Below are 21277 nucleotides of genomic sequence, written 5' to 3' on the forward strand. Positions count from 1 at the left end.
TTGTTTGTGCTGCATATGCCAGTAATTAGTGTTACCACTGAAAAAATAATTTCCTGATGAACATTATATCAAAGCTGAAAAAGCTAATGCGCATAATGATTTTCCAGTGTTTTCATTAACAAATTAGGAGGGAATAAACATTAATTACTGTTTCCTTCATCTGGTACAGTCACAAAATGGGAGGGGAGGGGGGAGAGGGCAAAGAAGAATGCTGTAAATGCGAAATGGTTAACAATTTCAAATGAACTCAAAAGACTCTCACTGTTTTATTCTAAGCTCATGCCCTCATTTTAGAAAATGCTGGTGGCATTCTAAGCTTGAAGCTAACTAAAGGAAAAATTGAGTAATTTCCTCAGTTCTCCATTTTCTTGGCATTCATCCTAGTATGCCCATCAGTGTTCAGTTTTCTTCTCATGCAGTACCTGCCTACATTTTCAGTGCTGCATAGTTACAGGGCTGTCTATCTAAAGCAATGGTTCCCAACCTTTGGTCTTCAGGTGTTTGGGACTTCAACTCTCAGAAATCACAGCCATCATACCAGCTGTTAAGAACTGTGGGAGCCCAAACACCTGGAATACAAAAGGCTGGGAACCACTAATCTAAATCTTTCCAGTTATCTATATAAATAAAAATGTAATTTTTGCTTGTGGGATTAACATAACTCAAAAACCACTAGACGAATTGACACCAAATTTGGACACATTACACCTATCAGACCAACAAGTGGCCATCACTCATAAACACACTGAAAAACACAGCAGAAGAGACTTAAAAGGCAAAAAAGCAAAAAAACACATTACAACGCATGCACAAAACCGTATATGTATATGTATATGTATATGTATATATATATATATATATATATATATGCAAACACACACACATATATATGTATATACACACATATACACCAATATATACACACCCATAACACATCTATACAGACTTGGCTATAGCAATGTGTGCCAGGGGACAGCTTGTCTTTTTATAAATTTCATCTTTCCACCAGAGGCTTACAATTCCTACCAGAAAGTACTTTGACACCTGTATGAGGAATTACTTTAGATTATCTCATATTTTTAAAAATCAAGCCAAGTTCAAATCGCTTAATCCTGTAATTTGTTATGAGATTTAATACCCGAATCAAAAACATAACAAAATCAATAGAAATACTATCTTTTGAAAGTGCTACCCTGTTAAAAAATAAAATCTTAGAATTTATTTTCAAGCAAGCGTAGTATAGAATGTATATAAAAATGAAGTGGGAATAATACCAGCCTTTAAACATCTATAGGTGGAAAGAAAAATGCATAAAAATGTAGAATGGGTCAACTTGACTGTGCCGCAAAGTGCTGAATGAAAATCTAATCCTAGTGCATGATCTTTATAAAAAATATATTGTTTCGTTTCTTATATTCGGTTTTAAAAAGTTACCTGTAACTTGCTTGTCTGGAAGTGATGGAATTGGAATGGCTGATCCAAATTTAATCAAGAGTCGCTCATATAACCAGTCAAAGTGTTTGTATCTGTGGTTGACAGATCGATTAGTGTTCTGTGAAACAAGTGAACAAAAAACATAATCTTATTATTCTTACAAAAATATATATATTCACAACAGCATAATATATATGCATTAGCCAATATTATTTAACTCTGTGATGCAAAGCTTAGATAAACTATAAAAGAGTAACTAGACATTTTGAGGTGAGCACTTACTGTACATGTGAGCTGATATTCAATGTAGCTCTTAAGACCATACATTTTAGAACCTTTTTTGGGGTCAGCCACAACACAATCAAATGTAGAGGTAGGATAAACCCACATGGGACCATAATCTCCAATCTACAAGGCAACAACAGTTTTTATCAGTTGTATGCATAGGTATTTAGAAGTAGAAGCAATCAATGCTCTCAAACATAAAAATTGAGTAAGACTTTCGTATCACCTAGGAAATTACATTATGAGATGTAATGCCACAACAGACTCTTACGATACATACATCAGCTTGGAGCAGGTAATCAATGGACTCTGTACGAACAGCCTTTTAGGATCTCCCTTTTTTCCAACTTAAGAATTATAAATAATACATTCTGATTTTTCCCACATCATTTAAACTAGATAGCACAAAGATTTAATAAACATCTGAAGTAATTCAACTTGGTTGTGCTGTAGAAGGTATAATCAAGCAGAATTAACTCAATTAATTTTAATGCTTTTTAATGAAGTGTGAAATCTCTATTTAAAAACATTAGTGTATGAGGAGGCTCCATTTGCAGGAGCCTCCGAATACAGTAACTCTCAATGCTGAGTCCCTCTGAAAAATCAAAAAGTAAGCAAGCAGCTCAGCATAACCATGATTTATCACTCACACTGCACTTGCTGTTTTAGTGAATGTTAACATTTTTAAAGGGTTCGTATCAGCACTTTCCAGATATATAAGGATATATTTAAAATATAGAACTTACAATTATAGGTATTTTTTCTTTGGGTTTTGTTAGTTGCTTTGCCAACAGGTACTGTTCCACTCCAGGTTTTGCAAATCCAGGAAATCTGATCACAGAAATAAAGTGACTGAGTCCTTCTTTCACAGGCACATTGCTAGATTCAGAAACACCTGCCATACTTTATAGATGCAGTCGTTTAAATGAGGTGAATGAACCTATTACTAAAACCTCTGTGTGAAAATGATCCAGTTACAACTGCATTAGAAGTTAGGGAATTAAGTAATCTCTCATTTGTCTGCCTTCAGCCAATCAGAACAAACAGAGCAAAGAACAGTTAGTACCAACTGTCACTGCAGCACCATTTCAAAAGCCTCTGAATTCTCTTCTGTAATTTGATAAACTCAGAGTTATTGGACCCAAACCAACCACTAGTACAAAACTGGGACATATGCTGACATTAACTTCCATTAAATCAGAGGATCTATTTTAATTAAGATTAATTCAAACTCTTGGGTTAAGGCTGCCAACTCTTACAAATCGGTTCTGTCACAATCCAAAACACATTGTCCACCAACCCAAAATGCACAAATCCTCACCCCCCCCCACCTCACCATTAGCAGGGCTCCTATGTCATCGCTTCCAAATCACATTAGTTTGGATCATGCCACAATGTCCTGAGATCGATAGAATAGGACAGAATGCAGTGTTGAATAATCTAACCCTAGGAAGGGAAATTAATTCCTGGAAGAGTTATCATAGGGAAAAGGTGTCTCCACAGAAGCTTTTTCACCAATCCTTGTTTCCACTACAAGACTTTTTTTAAAAATCCAATTATCAGGGGCAAAAAAAACAACAAAAGAGGCGCAATCTTCTAAACAGGGGCACAGACAGCAAAACAAACACTACTGGGGTGTTAACCTCTCCCTATGCTGTCCAAAGCTCGCTCTCTCTCTCTCTCTCTCTCTCTCTCTCTCTCTGTTGGTATATGACTGGAGTTATACTTTAAAATGTACCTGTTCCGACTAACATACAAATTCAACTTAAGAACAAACCTACAGAACCTATCTTGTTCGTAACTTGAGGACTGCCTGTACATATCCAAGACTACAATTTTGACTTGAATTTCTTTCAACTAAATATTGCTGAATAAATAATCAATTTCCATCAGATTTGCATCTTGTGTAGTGAACTTCAGCCCCTGAAAGCGTGTGTCATAATGATTTTTTAAAGACTTTAGGAAACCATAAATCTTTTCCTGCGGGAAAGCAACACAGTTATCCTCCAAAAACTGCATTAGAAGAGGGCTACTAAGTTCTGACTACACAAACTAGTTCTAGCTGCTTCATCATTCTTTAGTATTTTTATAACCCATACAGATCTGGGAGTTTTACTTGTTTAGTGGCAATTTCATAGCAGCCCCTCGGTTATTTCCACGCTGGAGTCCTGTTGGGTCAGTAGGTTCTGTCTCTTTATAGCCAGGATAGGGTGCAGCTGCCGATTTAGGGTCATCCCAGTCATCATCCCAATCATCGTCATCAGCTGCTGCTAAAAGGGGATGATTGCCAACATCAGATAAACAGAACAAAAAACTAACAACCATCCTTCACTCAATTTAGTTGCACACAAATTCCAATACAGCTAGAATGACCAAAACAACATTTTGAGGCAAAATGGCATGATACTGACAAATAACAAATATAATGGGAAGTCTCAGTTTCCAAATTCATCAATAAGTCTATCTTCTTAATGTTTTCACATTAATTCAATAGGCACAAACAATCGTCAACATATTTTCCAAGGAATGCACCACAACCCTTAAGAATAGTTACAGAAATTCTGCTTACCTGGACCTTGGTAAGCTTGCGGGTGACCAAATGCTGCCGCATCCCAGTTGTTTGTAGTACTATTTTTCTGCTTAGCTTCAGGTTTGGATGCCCAGCCATCACCAGCTGTTGCGTTGTCCCAGTTTGACCAGGGGTCACTTGCATTGCTAGAAGCCTACATTAAAAAAAAAGATGTGAGAAAACACCCATACTTTTAGGAAATATCAGACAAGAAAATTAGATACATTACAGTACTTAACAGTAACAATGAATCTGTTGTATATCTGTTGTAACAATAAATCTTTGAACTGACAGGACCAAACTAAAAGTAAATGAAGCACATGCGTAGGTTCCAATTGAGATAAAGGTTTTCCAAATGACACCAGAACCTCCTTCACTTGTAAGCCTATTTAAAGTATGTGCAGTAAAGAACTCCCATAGACTAGCAATGCCCTTAAGATAGATAAAGGTAACATGGTGTGTGTAAAACAAAAACAAAAAATCTCAAAATACACCTCAGGGAGGATATCCAATTCTATTTCTACCTTACAACTGCTGCCAAAGAGGTTGTGGTAGCTTTGAATTGTCTGCAGGAAAGGACTGGCAGTAAACTGGTTGAGGCTCAATCCAGAAAAAAAAAACAAAAAAACAAAGTGCTTCTGGTCAATACAAAAATGAATCTGAAGCTGGAATCACAGCCTATTTTGGAAGGAGTTGCTTACCCTTTGAAAGATCAGTTGGACCAAGTGCTAATCCTGGAAATCTAGATTGCTGCTCTGGCTTCACACTTTCTTGGGGAAAGTAGATTCATCCATAGTGGCTCACACCTTAGTTATCTCATATTTAGATTACTGTAAAATGTTTTACACAGGGCTGTCTTTGAAACATGTTTGGTCATTGCAACTTGTGAAAAATTCAACAATCGGGTGTGCAATTTAGAAACCATATAATTCCAATCCTGCAATCACTACACTGGTTTCCAAATTGGCTTCTGAACTTAGTTCAACCTACAAAGCTAAACACCTGGGGGCCAAAATGTTTGAAAGGCTGCCTTTTCCAATATATGCCTGTTAGAAATGTGAGATATTGGGAGGAGATCCTGTTGTATCTCCCAAAACCTCTTAGCAACTGTGGAACTCCTTACTCAAGGAAGTTAGGCATTTTAAAGGTTTCTGGTATCTCTCATGGCATTCAGTATTTGGAATTACTGTTTAAACAATTTCAAAACTAGCTTTTCAAATTGTTTTTCTATTGCTATTAAGAGTTTAAAAGAGGATTGAAAATGTTTTAATTTTTGTATTGTTGATAGGCTTTTATTTGTTATTTGTCTCAGGCACCCTTGTGAGCTGGGAGACAATACAGAAATACTTTAAATAAATAATAAAATAATATACAGCTCACTTTATCTATCTGTGAAATTTATATTTAATAACTTAAAATAAAAGAATATCTATTTGTTATAATGCAAACATTTCAAAAAGGGAGTAACATTGTTTAGAAAAGTCAAATCAAATAAAAGTTTCAGCGAATTAAAACATGCATACTACTTGAATAAATGTGCAAAATTGCAGGGCAACATTTGGTTTCCATCAACTGTCAACACAAGAATTTTAAAGAATTTCATTGTATGAATTGTGTGGTATTTTCTGATCTCAAATGAAATTCCAATGTATTATGTGGAAAGGAAAAACACCTTGTCTAAAGGTGCGTTTATGTGTGCAAAACACACAAACACACAACTACAAAGGGATATACAAGGTACCACCCATCATTTCCTACATAAATGGACATATAGTTTTATTTAAAGAGAAACTCTAAAAGCAGTATTGCACAACTAATACGATTTGAAAATTACATTCCTGTTTTATACTTCCAGATAAAATACTAACACAAAAGACAACATTTATTAAAAACAAGACTCCGAAATGTCTAGGTGATGTGCCCACATGTAACCCTGATTGTACCCGAGTATGTATTTTCTTGAACATTAAGGAACAGGTTTAAACAGCTCCACTGGCTGCTGATAAGCTTCCGGTCCCAATTCACGGTGCAGGTTATCACCTACAAAGCCCTAAATGGTTTGGGACCTGCCTACCTTTGCGATCACATCTTCCCCTATGAACCAGCACAAGCTCTAAGATCTTCCAGGAAGGCCCTTCTCTCACTTCCGCCTCCGTCTCAAGTGCGGTTGGTGGGGGCGAGAGAGAAGGCCTTCTTGGTGGTGTCCCCTTGGCTCTGGAACTCCCTCCCTAGGGAGATTAGACCAGCACCCAAACTGTCCACCTTTCGCAAGGACTTAAAAATGTGAATGTTCCACTGTGCCTATGACTGAGCAGTTCATCAGATAACTGACCCCCAAATGCAATTTACCAATAGCTCCTGCACTTTAGCACTGCCCTCTACCCTATAGACCCAGTATTCTAATACCAAAAGATGTTACCCTTCCAGCCCTAACTTTTACCGCTTTTTGCACTTCTCCATTAGCCTTGTCTTGAAACTATTGCATATACTTTTAGCCCTCCAAACTCAGTATCTTTTACTGATCGGGCTAGGGATTGTTTTTATGATGTCATTTTGTGATATCGTGATGTGTTGATTTTATTTTTAATTATTTTGATTTTATTTTGATTTTATTCCATTGTGTCATGTTTTAATCTATGTTTTTGCCGGGCTTGCCCCTATTTAAGCCACCTAGAGTCCCTTTGGGGAGATGGAGGTAGTGCATAAAAATAAAGTTGCTGTTGTTGTCGTCGTCATCATCATCATCATCCTGTGACTCCTAATGTAATAGCCATCATTCTGGGTATGCAAGAGTAGCGAGAGAGGTAACATCTTGGTCCCCAGGAATATTTTAACTTTCACTGTTTATGCAAAGAAGATGTACAAGAGCATCGGAAACAAAATGTGGTACATTCTTACAAGCAACAAGTGGTTGAGGAGAGAGAACTGCATCCATAAGACTGCACTCAACACTAGTTGCGCTCCTGGGAACAAAATGGAAAACAGGAAGCAGTCTTTGTCTCCCATATGCTGTCTGAACCCAGTTGGAAGCAAATGTCCTTTTTTCTGTTTTGCTAAATGCGCAGTGAGTGCACAGGATTGTAATTTTAAAAAATGAAACAGGATTTATGTAAAGAACAAATAACAAGAACCTATCTGACTTAGGTGGTTCTTTCTCTGTTTCCTAGACCCTACATGCAGTCACACAAACATTCAGGTGAAATAGCAAGCTATAATTGTACATGTATCTAATCAGTATACAAATTCTAGTATCTCTGTGCTAAGTATATAGTGATCATATCCACATCCATCCTTAGAAAACGTAATTCTTCCCTTTTACAGTGAAAACTGTATTGTAGCAGTGACTTTAATTGTAGGCTTTCTCAAAAACTCAGCAGCAGAGCACATGCCAGTCAGAAGTCGCTTATCAGATCTCATAAATCAGAGAACAACCATATCAAGTTTTGCAATAGCTACTATTGTTTTCCAGTATAACTAATAAGTAGATTTCACTATTCAAAGAGTAAATTTGAAATGTCTAAGATTCTGCCTGAAAAATCTTTGTGCATTAAGCAACTTGATGGAATTGAGATCTATTATTATTAACTTTATTTATACCCGTCTTTCTTTTTTAGGGGACTCATGGCAGCTAACAACAACACACTTTGATCAATTTAAAACAAAGCAAATACAAAAATTAAATTGTGAAGATATTGTTTCAAATTGTTTAAATGTATTTTATAATTCTATTTAAATGTTTATTTTAACCATGCATTGTTTTATAGCATCGAATAGTGTAAGCCACCTTAAGTCCCCTCTGGGGTGGAGAAAGGTGGGGTAGAAATGTCTAGGTTCTACTTAACCTGGTTTTGTGGCAAATGGGCATATAAAACTGTTTATGCAGAGGCAGACAGTTGGGTCTGTCTAGTTCAGAAAGACTATGACAGTGCAATACAGTCATTCCAGTGGCATTGATCGTGAAAGTGATCATGCAGAGGTTGATGAAAAAGATAAAAGCTTAAGATTCTGGAAAACTGTTATTAATCAGAAGAGGCAAACCTTAGATATATGGAGCCTTGATCTCACTCAACGTAAGGTTGTTTCATGTGTTTATTCATTTTCAAAGTAAGAATTTTTTTACGTTAAATACAGCAATTATTACAGAATCAAAAAGTCTTTTCCATAATATAATGATACTCACAGGTCAAACTACAATGGTTGTGTTAATTATGTCAGTTAGTGAGAGGTTGGGCAAGAAGGAATTATTCAGAGTAAGAAAGGGGAATACATCCTGGGGAGTGACCTTTGTTAACAAATCCACATACTGAAATAGCTTGGGACAGGAAAGGATCTCTGTGGGCTCTCTCTAGTGACTGTCTCTCCCCAGTAAATAAACAGCAGGTTCATATGTTCAAACAAAAGTCATGAGCTGCTATGATGGCCTGGTTAATTGCTGTCATAATGTACTATCTCAATATATTAAATACTGAGACAAAAGAATAGGCGAAAGTAAATCATATATTCTTTTAAAAAATCTCATCTCACTTATAGAAATAACAATAACATCTCCTAAAACTGGTATAAACAACCAAATTAAAATGTTTTAAACTGAGTTAACAATTTTCACCAACTGCATCTTCACCAAATGCTAAGAATTTAGCAATGACTGAATTCACACATCCTTATCTTATGCACGTTGAGGATGTACTCCTCACTTCTTTTTATATATTTAGAAAACAACACTATTAAGGTAGGCTTGCAAGAAAAAAATTCACAAACAAGATGTGGGAAAATTTTCTGATTATACCCTTCCAGTAATGCTCAAAAGTTACCTTTCTCGTAGAAGGAGTTGAAGGTGGAGAATGTGGAAAAATTTCCAAAATAGCTGTATGATTGGCAGAAGCCAGAAAATCCACCTTAAAAATAAGAAGCACTAAGTAAAGAGAGAAAAAAGCAGCAGCCTATATCAGTTGGCACGTGCAGACTGCTGTAGGCAAACAGATTTGCTGAAACATATACAAACCATTAAGTTTCTTGTAAGTATAAGCAACATGCATCCAAGAATGCATCTTCTCTGAAAATGGAATTTTGGATTTAGCACCATATTTCAGCCACACTATCATATTCAGATTTCATATATTACAAAATGCACAAAAGCAAAACAAAAAAATCTTAAAGAACGCATTGAATTAAAACCATGCAACGAGCTACAAGATATACAGTTCAAAAGCCATGCATAATCTTTAGTTGTAGAATAGATTAAGTGTCTCTTATCTATAGTGCTTGGGACCCAAAGTGTTTTGGATTTAGAATCTTGGAATATTTGTACATACACAATGAAATATCTTGGAGATGAGATCCAAGTCAAAATATAAAATCAATTAATGTTTCCCATAAACCTTTATAGACAGAGACTGAAGGTAGCTTAATACACAACATTTTTAATCATTTGGTGCATGAAACAATGTTTTTGTGCACTGAGCTACCAGAAAGGAAAAGTGTCACTATCTCAGTCTCCTATGCAGACAATTTCAAATTCTGGACTATTTTACATAAGGGACGTTCAAGCTATATTACCACACCAGAAAGGCAGACTGATCTGCTTACAAATGAAGTTCATCTATGCAGCATTCACACTGTTAAGTATAAGTTCATGGACATTAAATTTTATAGCGTTTCTTTTCATTGCACAAGCATTCATGTGTTCATTCAGTGTTCCTATCTTAACAGAAATTATAAATGTACTGTTACACTTATAGCAATATCATATAAATGCTCATTTGTTTATTGATTCTACCAGAAATAGTCTGAGAAGACAGCATTATGTATGGAATATGAAAGGAACTTTGAATACGTGCAATTAAAGCAAAGAGTATACCATAATATTTGAAGGAGTTAGTGGAAAAACAGAATAAGAAAATGCCAGAATCCCTTATTGTCCTAGGCTTAAATCACAAGGGCAAGTGATTTCTTGAAGAATTTGCCTGGTATAAAGGATGTGGCTCCCCACCATGCTTCTTTATTCTGAGTGTTGTCTAGATAGGCAAAAAGCCCTCTATTTATTCTTCAAGACGAAATTTTCAGGAAATTTACAATAGACATGAGGATTGATATCATTTTATGCTATTTACTGCTGTTAAGTGCCATCATATCAGCTGCAACATATGATGAGCCTATGAATGTCAAACCTTTAGGGCACTCTGTCTTCAACAGCCCTGTTGAAGACTTGCATACCTAAAGCTATGGCTTCCTTGATCAAGCCTATATCATGCTGTTTATTAGTCTATAATGCAGTAGTATACGTATTTGCATTTCTTGGAAGGATCATTCATCCCATACAGTGATCATTTAATCTCAATACATTAATTCTACATATATATCAGAAGTTCATGGTATCACTGAGATACCATGGTTTTGGCCTGTCTTTCTTATTTATTCTTATTTACTTTATATTACATAGTCTTTGGCAACGTATGCGTGTTACATCATAAAAGGTACATGGCACTGATAGTAAATTGCATTGGTAAATAAGCAATATATTACACCAGATTCAGGGTGAATGAAAGAACTTTTAAATTGTGTTGTCAAACGCTTTCATGGCCAGAATCACTGGGTTGCTGTGAGCTTTTCTGGGTTGTATGGCCATGTTCCAGAAGCATTCTCTCTTGCCTAGTTTCTAACAGTCCTCACAACTTCTGAGAATGCCTGCCATAGATGTGGGTGCAACATCAGGAAAGAATGCTTCTGGAACATGGCCATACAGCCCAGAAAACTCATAGCAACCCAACTCTTTAACTGCCATGACTCAATGCTATGGAATAATGGGAGTCATAATTTTACAAGGTTTTCTGCCATTACACATAACTATGTGTTCTACTTATTTTGTTTCTTTTTCAGTGGGTTCTACTACTGCCCTTCTATTAGGATTACTACTCTTTGGATCTGGTTGGACCATTTATAAACTACTGTACTCAACTGAACAATTCCCCCTTAATAGTTTTCCTTATGTTATATTTATCTTTCAGCCAGCTAGTTATACTTCAGCTCACATATTCTTTCACTGTCCTTTTATCCAGCAACATATCTTACTAAATTTAGACTGCATTGTTTCTTAACCAGTACATACTTTCATATTAAAGCTATTCTATTACTCACTTCAAGTCCTACAATGCCCAAGTAAAAACTACATATTGTTGCATTCCAACAAATTTATTTCATGTCTAAAAACATGTGGTAATATCTTCAGACAAGAAGCTAAAAATTACTGGGACTAACAGACTATACATGATAGTTAACAAACCCACTTAAAAATAATGTTGGATGAAAAGTAACATTTATTACACAATCATGGAACCTCTCAGCTTCAGTGGAAATATTGTTATTAGTTCTCATTTTGAAAAGTCATCTCACTCAAAGTCATAGTTTAGAGTTCCAGACTCTGCTGGCATATTCACTTCGGGGGGGGGGGGGTAATTAAGGGTAGAACATTCACGTGATCATGTTGTTGTTTGTTAGATTTGTATTCCACTAGTTAAATGGTTCTCAACCTATGGGTTTTGGCCTACAACTCCCAGAAATCCCAGCTAGTTTACCAGGTGTTAGGATTTTTGGGAATTGAAGGCCAAAACATCTGGGAACCCACAGGATGAGAACCACTGCACTAGTTTAAAGCAGAAGCTTACAAAATAGGCTAAAGAAACAGGAAACGCTAGTCCTTGCTCTTGTTATATCCTGTATAGACTACTGCAACGTGTTCTATGTTGCCATTGGAGACTGCTCAGAAGCTCCAAATTGTCCAACAGGCAGCAGCCAAGTTGATTACTAAGGCGGCGTACAGTGAGCACACAACTCCCCTATTGCATCAGCTCCACTGGTTGCCTGTCTGTTACCGAGCACAATTCAAAGTGCTGGCTTTAGCCTATAAAGCCCTAAACGGTTCTGGCCCAGCTTACCTATCTGAACTATCTCCCTCTATGAACCATCACAGAGATTAAGATCTTCTGTGGAGGCCTTGCTCTCGGTCCCACCTCCTTCGCAGGCACGATTGGAGGAGATGAGAGACAAGGCCTTCTCAGTGGTGGCCCCTCGGCTATGGAACTCCCTCCCCAGTAATATTCGATCAGCTTCTTCCCTTTTAGCCTTCAGGAAGAAAGTTAAAACATGGCTACGGGACTAAGCTTTTGGAGATTAAATGCACTGCAATAAATGAACAAAGAATCTGTGCAATGACATTTTGGAATGGCCTTCGACTATGACATTGGATTATGTGATTTTAAGAATTGATGTAATTGTTTTAATGTGTTTTAATTCTCTGTTTTTAATGTAATGTTTTATAAATTGAAATATGATTTTCTCAAATCATAGCAAATCATAAGGGCATGTAGAAGACTTAAGCTCTTCTTTGTTTTTTAGATGAAACACAATTTCTTATGATGCCTGTGCTCAAATGGTGGCCAATTCTCTGAATAGTTTGCAGGAAATAAGCTAGCTTGTTCCCATCTTATAAAACCATCTGGTATCAACTATACAGTTTAGTGCAGGCCCTTCACAACTTTTTTGTTTTTGTTTTATTTTAATTTTTGATGGTTAATTGAAAAGCAAAAGTATGAGTGATTCACGGATTGATATGGTCCTCAATGTTTTGTACTTCTGAATAAGATAACTATCAGTGTTATTTTCCTGTTCCCATGTTTTGAATTGAGAAGTTAAGGTGAAGATTTAATCGTGAATAATATGTAATGTTTCAAATAATGTGTGTTTAATCTTCCAGACAAACTTTTTCTTCATTCTATGTGGTCCTTCAAATATGAAAGACATAGTGATTTAGGTAAAAAACTTGTTTAGATTTGTGTTCTGTGTGAAGAAAAGAAAATTTGCAAAATATCATAAAATAGTTCATTTACATTTAATGTTATTGGTTCAAAGAATGTTGAACTGAATGGTCGACCCCCACACATTTTCACCTCATCAAATCTGCCCCTCATTTCAAAAAGTTTGGATACCCATGGTGTAGGAAAGCCATAAGGGAGCTTTCATCAATTCTCTTCCTCCAAGTATTGGATTTATCTCTTCTACAAAAAGAACCAATCTTTCAAATCTGAAGAGACATTCTGGATCTGACCCATTAATGGCAGCAAAAACATTAGAGACCATATGTGATAGTAATTTTCTTACTCTTAAAATGTGCTAATCTCAAATTGGGAAAATGTTCAATCCCACTAACTCTCCTGGACATTTAGCAACATTTTATGACATACCCCAAATGTTTTCCCATCTCATGAAATAGGTATCCCTTGAGGAAAACTTGACACACTTTCCACCTATCTCTGGGGGAATGAGTTCTGTAAACTACCGTAGTCAATCTTAGGGCCCTTCCACACAGCCATATAACTCAGAACATCAAGGCAGACAATCCACCATATCTGCTTTGAACTGGGTTATCTGAGTCCACACTGCCATATAATCCAGTTCAAAGCAGATAATGTGGGATTTTATACAGCTGTGTGGAACGGGCCCTAGTCCATTACTTTTGTTCCAGGGTTCCAAAATCAGCTAGGTTATCAATAATTCAGCATTGTTTTATTATAAAAATGAAAGCTTAGATCATCATATGTGATGCTTCTCTATTTGATTCAGCATATTTGGTGATCAGTCACAGAAGTACAAGGTACTAATTACTTTTTCTTCATGAATATGGAAGTATGAATCTTTAGCAATATTTAAGAGTAATCATGTGCCTTCTATGTACTAATCTTGAACATGAACCATACACATCCCACTCAATGCTACCTTCCTTAAATTGAAAAATGACTCAAAAATCTATTTTTATGTGGCATCTTGGAGTGGGGAGACGGGTGCCAGGTGCAGCAACTTCTATCTCTGAAATGGGAAAATATCTTCCTGGGATTCTGTTTTCTAAGCATCAGTAAAAAGTATGGGGAATCCCGAAGGTCCTGAAGTGGAAATCTCAAGGGGGCAGCAAAGGAAGCTCAAAATACCGGATTTCAACTACCTAGCAATATCTACTACAGAAGAAGCAAATCTTGAGCCAGAATGGATCTGGACCTCTCAGACACACTTGAGATGTGCAACTCGGTATCATCACACTGCTGAAAGAAGGAACTCAGACCCATCCATGCCATATCTTGTAACTTCCCATTTAGGATGAAATAGGTCTTTTGCTGATTTTGCTTAATGTTTCCCATAACAAAATTAAGACTTTAAAAAAGTATTTCCAGCCAGTTAAAACACATGAAGCCCACAAGCACAGTATGAGAGCAACTATATCCTTCCTCTTGCATTTTTCAGTGACTGATACACCAAGAAATAATGCCTCTGATATTGTAGTGGTCTATAAACTTTGTGACTACTAGTCACTCATATTATATTCTATCAACCTTACTGAGAAAATAGAATGAAAGTAGATTGGGCAACATATAGCATTAATAGTACGGTTTCTTCCCATAATCCATTCAGATGATAAAACCCATTTTAAAGTCTCTTACAAAAACTTGGTTGACCTATCCATGGATTGTATTAAACCGCCCTCAAACAAGTTTTATAATACTACTGCTTGCTAATAATATGAGCTACAGGCTGTGAATATATTTTATTGATATAGAAACAGCTGCAGCAGTAGTGATTTCTATGATGGTAATAGTATATGTAACAACTATTAAAAAGGAAGTCCATTGCCGTTTGCAGGAAATGACACACTGCTACCAGAGAATTATCCTAGCCTGAGTAATATCAAAACTCAAACAAAAAGTCCTGATATCCAGCTGCACTGATTGCCACAATCCAAGCATGTGTTTCGCAAAACCTGAGAAACTACTTGCTTTAAACTTCTTTTGAAGGCATTATGGCTAATTAAACTGAGTTTAGTTTATAAAGATAGATCCTTAATTACACAATGTATTATCGGGGGAAAAACACCATCATCTTATCAACCCATGATCAAAATCCTGAAGATGGTGGTGAAAACCAACAATGCATATAAAGGCAAAAATCAGAATAAAAACATTCAGCTAGTGAGAAATAATTTTTAAAAATGAACAGATGTTCTGATTGTGTTAATCATAGAACTAACCAGAAAGTGCAAGTCCTAATTTCATTTTATGGAACCCTTAGAATATAGTATGGGCAGTCTCTGATTTATAGACATAAAACTTATATACAACTCCTTCTTAAATTGGGGGGGGGGGGGAGAGAGACAACATGAAGTGAGAGGAAATCTACCCCTCAGAAGGGAAATTCACTCCTGAAAGAGTTATCATGGGGGCAAGGAGTCTCCACTGAAGCTTTATCACTAATCCTTGTTTCTACAACAATCCAACTTTTTAAAAATCCAATTCTCACAGGAACAGAAAATGAGGTGAATACTTATAAACAAGGGCACAGGCAGCACAACAAATGTCTCAGGACTGTTAAACTTTCCCTAGGCTATCCAAAACTTATATAGCTGGAGTTACATTTAAAATGTACTTGTCCCAACTTACATATAAATTCAACTTAAGAACAAACCTACATATCTTATCTGTTATTTGGGGACTACCTGGATAAGATTTAATGTTGCCAAACTGACCACAACAAAACTAACTTCAACATCTGGGGAAGTGAATAGGAAGCCTAATATGGTCATATTTAATTTCAAAAGAAAAACTTTACAGACGTTAAGGAATGAAACAAATGAAAGTTACAAGAATATCATCACATCATGGAGGTTTTAAAATGTCTGTCTCACACAGATTAGGAAACCAACAAAAGTTTAGGCCAGCATTTTAGGCCAGGTATTTATTTATTTTTTGTTCTGCTATTTACTTGCAAAGTATCATGCACACTAATCATGCTATATAAAATAAATAATGATAATAATATTATTTGCAAAGACCCAAAAAACAAAGCCCTCCTTTTAAAAAGTGGAAGTCTTGGTGAAGTAAAAAATAAGCTCTAGTTACAAATTGACATTAAAGAATTCTTCCCCAACAATGCAAAAAATGACAAATTAGATGGAGGATAGGTTTTTCTACGGTGAACAGCTACCATGGAACCGCCATGCTCAGAGTCAGCATATCTCTAAATAGGTGGAGGATACAGAAACCTAAGAAAAAAAGAGAACCATGGCCTTTATGAACTCTGTATGAATCTATGGAAGCAACCATTTGCCTATTGCTGGATTCAAAATTGTTTAGTTTGAATCAGCAGAATTCATATGCACATCTCAAAGGAACTCTTGAGAAGTAAATGAGTTGCTCTCAAACTCTCTACAAGTGAAATGAATAAACATTTTTGACCCTGTACAACTTGTCATGCTTCTGGAGTTCAAGAAAAACATGCTCAAAGAAAAAAAATATACTTACTTGACTGGGGTTTTTTGCAACTTGTGAATTACTCTGGGCAGTACTTGTGGAGAGGCAGTCAAAAAAGGCTTGGTCAGCTACTGATATTCCATCTTTGGCACTTTCATGTATAATCTGGAAAACAGAAGCTGCTTAAAAATGTTCTTAAATAAAACATATCATTTTATATTCAAGAATAAAGTTTGAACTGTAGTTAGAACATGCAGGCATCCTTGACTATTCATTTACCTTCCCTATAATATAAACTATTTTACTGAATGGTTTCCACAAACTTATTTGCGCCATAGAAGAATTTTTATTACAAAAAGAGCAATCTACATACACATGGGCTCATCCTGTCATACCACAAACACGGCAACTTTAGTACACAAGGGAGCTCTGTTTCTCCCTCTTTACTGTAATTTCCATTCATGTATTTAGCAAGTCAAGACATTGCTGGGCCAATACAGAGAAAGAGATGCTTGTAGTTGATTCCCACTTGATTTTCAATTCCCCTTTCTCTCTTCAGTCAAGAAATGTGGAGTTTAAGAAGAGAGGCGAGAAGGTTGGATGGAGATACAGGTGGGTTGTCAATATCTATGAATCTGGATGGGCAGGCAGAGGGCTGTAGGAAAATCTTATGCAATCCTTTCATAAGCATTCACTGTGCATATAAAATAGGATCCTTTATTTAATCAAAAGTAAGCTCTTGTGATTACGGCACTTAATACAGCATATTTTTAAAAAATAATATAGCACAGGTCTCTGGTATTTAAAAATACAGAAATAATGAAAAAATGCTGACTTGTTCATGCTTACATTGCAACGACAGACTGGAATTCTGACATTTTCTGAATGATATGACAAACAACAGGTTGCTCTTGTAATAATAAGGAGCAGTTAAATTGTGTGTGTGTGCGTGTGCTGTGTTTAACCAATCACGTGTTGCCGGACTGTAATTCTCATGAATTGCAGCCAGCACAGTCAATGATGAGAGATGCACTCCAGCATCTGCCATGCCTTTCTTTGCCTAACTCTCGAGTTGAACAGCATGTTTTAACCATTATGACAGAAAGACAAGGAACTCTGGCTTCTCTTTCCCCATACAAGCCATTTACTGGTTCACAAGTCACAAACAAGCTACAGATCTACATTTCGTCAGGAGGAGGTAGTCAAACAAGAATAACCAAATAAATGTACAGGAACATGCTCAATCAGTCATAAGTTCACTCTATAATATTAAGGGTTATTGGCCACGTGAACATGACCAACTAACTTACATGAAATTTCTAATTTTAACACTATTTTTTTACTTAATGTGTAGCTGTTACATTTTTAGTGCTCTGGCGAATGCATTGTGTTATCTTACTTCAACATAATCTGTTGGAACCAATCCCCGTTCTCCTTGGCTGTTTTTGCCTTCTAGCCAGCCTCCACCTACATCCTAGAACAACAACAATAACTAGTGGTTAGAATGATAAAACAAAGAGATTGCATCCTTTCATTTCTAGAAATAAGATTTTCTATATTTATCATGTTAAGCTGCAATATCTCATTTTATTCCTTCCGCCCTAAAAATCACAGTTTTCTCAATTTATCTTTCCTGCTATCATAGCAGCATTTTTAGTTGACCGAAAATTTACTTAATTCAGTCTAAACAGTCGGTTTCAAGCTATTAAGAATCTGAAGCCACATCTTCCCAGTCTGAGTCTAATACTCCCTTCAACTATACTGGCTATGTGGAAATCTGTGCCAGTTAACACTGCAATCCTGTCACTTATTTATTTGGGAGTAAAATGTGTTAAATGCAATGGGATTTATTTCTGGAAAAATGCATAAAACTAGTGTCACATATCTTATTATTGACTACTATGAGTTGCAAGTGTATATACAGAGTACATCTATATGCAACTCAAACATATTTCAACAATACAAAATATTAAAACTCATTGACAATAATTTTTACTGGCATGTTTAATGCCTGTTTGTAAAGCAAACAATAAATAATTTTCACCATTATTGATTTTCTTTTAAATAAATTATCTTTCTATCTATCTGTCTATTATTCTAGTTTAGCTTATTTGCCATAAGCCTCAAAAGAAAAAAAGAAAAATAGCATAACTATAGTTTTCCACATTAAGAAACAGAATTACTCAACATTTTTTTCAACAAAATTCCATGAAGCAAGTTAGTGGTTACCCCAATTTCCACTTACTGGATTGGTAATTGTGATTATTTCTCCTTCATTAACTGTCAACTCATTATTTCCAGGTTCCGCAGCAAAATCATACATAACCCGAGCCTGTAGGTATGCAAAAATGAAATATCAGTGACACATCACAAATCAATTTCATGGAACAACACAGAGTTGAGTAGGTGGTGAGACCTTCATTTAGTGGCCCAAAACGTCTTTCAAGGTTATTATTTTAGACAGAAAGTTATGAATGCAAATCTTTTAATGAATTATAGGAGGAATTTAGCTCATGAATAATAAGTAACAGGCAATTTCTGCAATTCTCCTTACACCCATTTTTAAAAACTGGAGTACAGCAGCATCTACTCTCACAGAGCTACTCAATGTGGCCAGTCCAAACTTTACTTTCTGTATTCCCTTTTTATAAATTAGGCATAGAATAAATCAAGACTGAACCAACTCTAGTTAAGGATCTCTGGGGTTTTTAGAAAACGGTTCTACAGACACATCTTTGCCTGCCCATGATGAATTGCAAGCAACCTGTCTATATTTTGTATAACAATGTTATTGGTGTATAATAGCACTACAGATGGATAGAAGCGAATCCACAAGATGATTCTCTGCTCCCAAGAGCTAATACTGCAATAACAAATTGACAACAAAGAATTGGATGTACTGTGGGTCCAAAACCCAAGATACCTGCTTTTTGGTCATATATATCATTCCAGATTGGGCAAGGGAACCTCAATACAAAATCACAAGAGTATATCAGCATCATAAAATATCTATGCAACCTGCCTCAATGGCATTACCCACTGCTCATAATAAAATGCTAAAGCCTGCTAACGAAGAGCCAGGTGAGAAGAAACTGTGCACTGACATTAAATGTCAGAGCTAACTAAAGCAAGTGGCACTTAAAATAAGCAATGGTTTTTGAGGGAAGACATAAAAAGTATAAGCTCAGGCAAAAAAGAATATGTACATAAAACAATAACCTTGCTTTAGTCACTCAATAAGGAAAGCCAGAACAGTCATTAGAGGGGGAAAGTATTATATATTCCTGATTATAAGAAGTATTCTCCCCTGCCCCTCTTAAAGAAAACAAAGTTTTGATTGTATGCGTTGCTGTGAGTTTTCCGGGCTGTATGGCCATTCCAGAAGCATTCTCTCCTGACGCTAACATCTATGGCAGGTGTCCTCAGAGGTTGTGAGGAAAACTTAAAGAAACCAAGTGATTCCTGCCATGAAAGCCTTTGACAACACTTTGATTGTATGTTTCTGCATGGCAGAGGATTGGACTGAATGACACTTGCGGTCTCTTCCAACTCCTTGATTCTATGAGAAGCCGAAAGACTGTTGTACACTTGGTTCTCTACATTTGCAGGTTTAACAGCGATAGGTATTCAGCCCTATCGTGAGAAGATGTGACTCATTACAAAATGCAACAATGCTTAGTGAGGTAGAAGGCATTAGGAAAAGAAGAAGGCCACATTCCAGACTGTATTCTCAATCAAGGAAATCACGGTCTGCAACACCTGGGCAGGGCTGTTGATGACAGAGTGACATGGAGATCTCTCATTTATGGGGTAGCCATCAGTTAAAGTCAATTAACTGTACCTCACAGGTTTTCTCTGAATGTTATTTTGTTCAAAATATTTGTATTGCAAACAACAAGAATGAAGAAACTGCACAGCTCTGTTTAGTGTGCCACAGACAGGGAACAGGAAACAGTAAGGTATTTCCTTCTCTCTATGGGGCTAATTAATTTTTACAAAGAACAGGAACTAGAAACCAGACTTTATATTTTATTTATGCTACCTTCACCTTTTTTCCAAAGATGAATCTCAACAATATATACATTTAAAAGAATACTACAGTTATGCCAGTACTCTTTTCCCTCTACCTTTTGTGCTGTTGAATTAAAACAAGAAGTTCATATCTGATTCAGAAAAATGTAAGTTCAAAAGAAAATGTAGCTTCAGATTGGCCTCTTAGAACAGATGTTATTTATCTTTCCAATGTAATATTGAAAAGTGAAGTAAAGCCAATTGCATGGCGCCATGCCAGTTGTTGTTTTTAAAGATATTGCATGTGTTTTAGTTTCTGTTTGGAATATAAAATTTCTCCTGGTTAGATTTCTGGTATTTGCATAGGCCATTATTCCTGATGTATTTAAATGGAAGTTGCACTGTTTATTAATTAATTTATTGGTTTCTTAAGTATTTATTTTGAAGCTTATATATTTATAGTTGCATTTTTATCTGATAATTTTTCATGCTGTGTTTCTTTTGTTGCTATTGCACATGTTTCAGGCTCGCATTGGCTGCTTTGTTTAGAGTAGAAATGAACGGAAAAAAATGATATACTGTATTACTTTAAATTTGCTCAGGGCTAACAAAAACTCATCCATGATATAAATAGATCATTATTATACATGTCTTTAGACTAAAAATCTATAGCAGTGCAACAAAATGTCCT

At 36.0% G+C, this 21277-nt stretch overlaps 1 protein-coding gene across 3 annotated transcripts in view; it reads right to left on the reverse strand.

The window, feature by feature from the left end:
• SNX9 (sorting nexin 9) overlaps positions 1-21277 on the reverse strand; it is a 52672-nt gene that overhangs the window by 14534 nt on the left and 16861 nt on the right. Inside the window, exons 2-10 of one of the 3 annotated variants that reach the window (XM_060753645.2) lie at positions 18821-18907; positions 17975-18049; positions 16627-16740; positions 9100-9183; positions 4289-4442; positions 3836-3986; positions 2466-2550; positions 1717-1842; positions 1435-1552 (exon numbers count right to left, since the gene is read on the reverse strand). In XM_060753645.2, the coding sequence (XP_060609628.2) occupies positions 1435-1552; positions 1717-1842; positions 2466-2550; positions 3836-3986; positions 4289-4442; positions 9100-9183; positions 16627-16740; positions 17975-18049; positions 18821-18907 (994 nt within the window). Of the gene's footprint in view, positions 1-1434; positions 1553-1716; positions 1843-2465; positions 2551-3835; positions 3990-4288; positions 4443-9099; positions 9184-16626; positions 16741-17974; positions 18050-18820; positions 18908-21277 lie in introns of all 3 variants that reach the window. The other 2 variants (XM_060753644.2, XM_060753646.2) reach the window with 2 other exon arrangements.

This window comes from Anolis sagrei, chromosome 1, assembly GCF_037176765.1.
Source record: "Anolis sagrei isolate rAnoSag1 chromosome 1, rAnoSag1.mat, whole genome shotgun sequence".
Classification (NCBI taxonomy): Eukaryota; Metazoa; Chordata; class Lepidosauria; order Squamata; family Dactyloidae; genus Anolis; species Anolis sagrei.